This window comes from Phocoena sinus, chromosome 11 (genome assembly GCF_008692025.1).
Source record: "Phocoena sinus isolate mPhoSin1 chromosome 11, mPhoSin1.pri, whole genome shotgun sequence".
NCBI classification, from domain to species: domain Eukaryota; kingdom Metazoa; phylum Chordata; class Mammalia; order Artiodactyla; family Phocoenidae; genus Phocoena; species Phocoena sinus.
This window is the reverse complement of record NC_045773.1, coordinates 74,960,042-74,964,906: the sequence shown is the minus strand read 5'-3', so window position 1 is coordinate 74,964,906 and position 4,865 is coordinate 74,960,042. Positions and strand designations below refer to the sequence as shown.

General features: G+C 43.0%; 1 protein-coding gene across 1 annotated transcript; it reads right to left on the bottom strand.

The window, feature by feature from the left end:
* Window positions 1-1,791: 1,791 nt before the first annotated feature.
* Window positions 1,792-4,597, bottom strand: ANKRD66 (ankyrin repeat domain 66). The gene is given in 2 exon segments (XM_032648919.1): window positions 1,792-1,990; window positions 4,431-4,597. Coding segments are annotated over 2 exon segments (366 nt in total).
* Window positions 4,598-4,865: the final 268 nt, after the last annotated feature.

The following is a 4,865-nucleotide window of genomic DNA, read 5'->3' as shown; positions in this document are numbered from 1 at the left end:
GAGGGGGCCCCATGAGAAGACAAGGCTCAATATGACTGACGAAGGGGAAAACTAAAGGACCTTTTTTTCTTTTTGCCAAGGTGGGAGGCTCAGTGGTGCAGCCTGGGCCCTTTTCCACACACTGCCACCCCTCCCCCTCCCTCCTCTCCCTCCTTCCCCCTCCCCCTTTCCCCTTTCCCTTCTCCCTTGGCCCACAAACCTCTGCATGGGCTGTGCTCATGGTGGGGGAGAAGTGTGAACTTGCAGAGAGGATGGAAACTCTGCACAGAGGTCAAGGGCAATGTGTGTATGAGGGTGAGTCAGGAAAGAAGTCGGAGACCCCCATGTCCCCTGAGTTTAGCCTCATCCCCCAGAATCAGCGGGCCCAGGGGCTCCCCCTTCATACTCCCAGGAGAAGGTGTTTATTGGTCCAGCTGGAGCTGTTGCCACTGGTTGAGGACTGATTGAAGGATGGCAAGCAGGAACCATCCCTGTGAATTGCAGGGACTAGAGAAAGGAAATTGATGCTCGGGATGGATAAACACTAGACAAGGCATCCTCCACACCTATACTGCTTTCCTATAAGATGCTCAAGCATTTATTTATTTCAGAAAGTTCAACTAAACATGACCTGTATTAACATAAGCATTGAGGAGTGTGTAATTAAGATGATGTTTGGTGCCTAAACACATTGATTTAGGCAGAAAAATTAGTAAACCTAGAAAGTGCCATTTCAAGTACACTAGGCCAGCTGCCTGGTAGAGGCTCTAACTATTGTCTGGTTTCTACTGTAGTGCTGTCTGATGGGGGAAAAAAGCAAGCCACCTATATAATTTTAAAAACTCTACTAGCCACATTTGTTAAAAAACTGAAAGGAAAAAGGTAGAATTCATGTTGGTAATATATTTTATTTAACCCAGTATCTAAAATATTATCATTTCAATATGTAATCAATATTATTAACGAGCTATTTTACATTTTTGTCCTAAGTCTTCAAAATATGATATGCATTTTATATTTATAGCATATCTCAATTTGGATACAATATTTTCATTGGAAATATCTGATCTGTATTTAGATTTCCTAAAATATACAGTTGACCAAGTAGAGTTGTAATTACATGTTCCATTATTTTATGCTAGCTCTCATTATTAAGTGGAATAAAATTAAGGTTTTTATTTCTCGCTGAGCTAATCTATTGTCCAAATTGTTTCTCCTGTGTAGAAAGGATCATTGGTAAAAATGGCCCTACTGAGACTGTGGGCTTCTACCCCAAGCAAAAAAAAAAGAAAAATAGCTGGAAACTCAGAGCTACATCTCCTCACCTCTTTGCTTGGTCTATGTGACAACAAATAATTTTTTTTTCATAGATTAACTGACCTGAGAATGTTGGAAATTTTTGAGGTTTTGTTGTTACAATACTTTTTTTTTTTTCATTGAAACAACCAAGTTTCCTTAGGAGAAGATTTTTCTTTGCCCCTGAAATGCTATAATTGCATATAGGGGTTCAGGAGATGCCGACAGTGCAAATCACTGGTGACAAAAATGCAAACAGCTGACGTTTGTCCCCTCTTGGTAGTACTTAGGGACAGCAGGTATGGGCAAGGAGGAGACAGCCCATGTAGAGAGTCCCCAGGCCAGACTTCCAGACTGAACAACAGGTCAGGAGCTATCGGTAGAAGCCATGTGGGTAATTAATGATCTAGGAGTAAAATCATGTCAGGACAACACACACCAAACAACACCTAGTCTGGTGCCAAGGAAAGTCTCCTCTCAGAAAGCCCAGCTCCAGTTCCTGGGATGCCAGCCTTCTCACACTCTCCTGTCCTTGGTATTGCTGAGCCTGGTGGGGCCTCGAGTCTTATTCTTTTTCTTATTAGTATTTTGCTGTGAGGAAGGAAGAGACAGCTCCAACTCCCTCTTGTTGGCATCCCAGTCTTCATCCCGCTGATCAAGCTGCAGCCCCTTCTGCTTAGTGGCCTGGCGGTGGTCCCAGCACTGGGGCTCAGCCCTAGGAGAGGGGAACCAGCTCCAACCCCCAACGCCCGTGGACTGGACAGCCTGCCCGGCCTGCAGAGGGGCGTCTCCTCTGCCCTCTGCATGCGGCCTGGGCACCTCCGCCGTCCAGTCGAGGAGAAAGGCGGCCAAGTTCAAGCATTTCCAAGTGTACACTTAGGGAGGTCTCAGACACTAAAGAAACTACTCCGAGGTGGAGAAAAACAGGGTGCCCGGGTGAGATGTCCATAGAATCAAAGACAAGCACTTAGTTTGAAGTGCTTGTCAGTTTTAATGACAGTGGCGGCACCACTAAGCCCCCTACTCATTTTTAAAGTGCTCACATCAACAGAGCAACCTGCATATTATGGGAAGGCTGTTTTCCTTCATTTATTTTTTAATTGCATTTTTTCCTGATTGTAAAAGCTATGTCTGTTCATTGTAGAAAAATTTATAGTACAGAAACAGGTAGGGAAGAAAATAAAAATTATAATCACGTACGTACTGTATGTATAGATGGATTTATGTAAAGAATAGTTAGATGATATATATAGGTAGATGATAGCTACAGAATCTTAGAACAGGTGATAGATGGAGAAATAGATGAGTCGATCATCATACACACACGGACGATGGGAAGCATACAAAAACACTGTTTTGTATATGAGGCCAAAGGTGAGTATGTGACTTGCTTAAGGACACTGGTGAAAGCCCATTCATGGAGATAAGATTTGAGCCAGTATGAGGACAAATGAAATTTGAGAGGATAAATGGTCATACAGGCAGGGCAAACAGTATTGTAAGTGCAAAGCATGAGAAAAAGCACAATTCATTCAGAGGACAGCAAACCTGCTTGTCGCTCAGCCTTTGTGCCCCCAACAAGCTGCAAGTGACCCTCTCCATATTCAGACCACAAAGCCTCCCTCCTCTGACCTGCTCTTTTGACCTTGTCACTTTCTATCTTGTATTAGTGTTATTTATGTAAACCAGTTCTCTCCTCCTCTCCTGCCCATTCTTGCAGACCCTGCCCAGGAATCTTGCTTTTTCTTCCAAGTCACTCTACCCTGACCTGTGCTAACACCCCTAGGGCTCACTCTGCTTTCGGCAGTCTCAATGCCGACTGCAAAACCAAATATTTGGCAACGACGCGGATGCAATTTGAGGGCATTATCCTAAGTGAAATAAGTCAGACAGAGAAAGGCAAATATCATATGATCTCACTCTACATAGAATCTGAAAACAAAAAAACTGAGCTCATAGATACAGAGAACAGACTCGTGGTTGCTGTGGGTGGGCGCAAGATGGGTGAAGGTACAAAAGGTACAAACTTCTAGTTATAAAATAAATGTCATGAGGATGTAATGTACAGCATGGTGACTATTGCTAATAATACTGTATTGCATATTTGAAAGTTGCTAGGAGAGTAGATCTTAAAAGTTATCACAAGGAAAGCAATTTGTAACGACGTATGGTGGCAGATGTTAACTAGACTTACTGTGGTATTTCACAATATATACCAAAATTGAATCATTATGCTATATACCTAAAACTGATATTATGTTGTATGTCAATTACATCTCAATAAAAAATACATCAAGTCCCACTTACATGAAAGCTAGCACAGATTAAGAGCACAGGTTTTCTCGTCAGAGAGATGTGGGTTTATACCTGACAATAAATACCGCTTGCTAACCATGGCATCCCAGATGAGAAACAAACATCCGAGGTTCAGTTTCCTCATTTGCCAATTAAGGACATATTCACTTACCTTACTGAGTTCTTGTGAAGCACAAAAGAATCACAGGCATAAAGTACACAGCCCAGTGTATAGCAAATGTTCACTGACAGGTGCTTTAGCATAGCTCCCATCACTTTGTACTGGAAAATTCTCCCAACTGATTTCTCTGCAGCCAGGCTTGCTTCGCACCAACCCATTCGCCATACGGGAGTCAAAACAAATTTTTAAAAAGCAAAGTTGACTGTAATACTTTCCTAACATTCTTCAATGGTGTTCTGTGGCTGAAGGTCTTGACAAGCCCCTTGGCTGAGTTTTTGCCGCGATCCTCCTCTAGTTCTATAACTGAGCCTTGTTTGGCGTGCCCTAGCCATGAACAGGACAAAGTTCCCGTTCTGCCCTCAAGAGGGCAGAAGGCTAACAATTGAGAGTCACTACTTGCTAGGCAGTGCACATTCGCTATCTTACTGAATTCTCACCAAGAGATTCCAAGGCAGCATTACTGCTCTCATCATACAGATGAATAGACTAAGGCCTGGAGATGTTAAATAACTTGCCTAAGGTGCTACAACTAATAAGTGGAGGTGCCAGGATTATAATGGCCCCCATTCATTCATCTGACTCCCAAGAAATGTTCTTTCTACTACCCCACACCGACTACCAACTGGGAACCTCATGAACAGTGGTCTCGAAGGGATGGATCTACATAGGCATTGCCTACTCATCCTTGATCGCAGCCCAGTGAAGTGGGGTTCAGTCATTCCAGTCCACTTCCTTGTAGTCTGGGCCACAGAAACCTTTCTTCAAAATCTTTTTCACTGAACTGTAGTCCCCAGCAGCTACAGATTGGTGGAGTTTTGTCATGTCGGACAGTTTGGTCAATTCCATGACCAAAAAAACAACTGTGGGAAAAGCATGCCACTTAGGAAATTCTCTGCAATATTTTATTCCTAGGGAGTGATTCCATAGGGTTCCTGATTATTTACTTTCTTTCTTATCTCATACCTTTGCATCCAGGGTTGCTTCATGTATATGCCCTGCTGAGTGTGTATTTGGATCTTAGCTACTGTGGTTAGTGCTTGCCAATCCCCTATCCAAAAACTATCAATGGTTCCTTTCTGCCTATAGGATTATACGCTAAGCTCATGGGCTGACA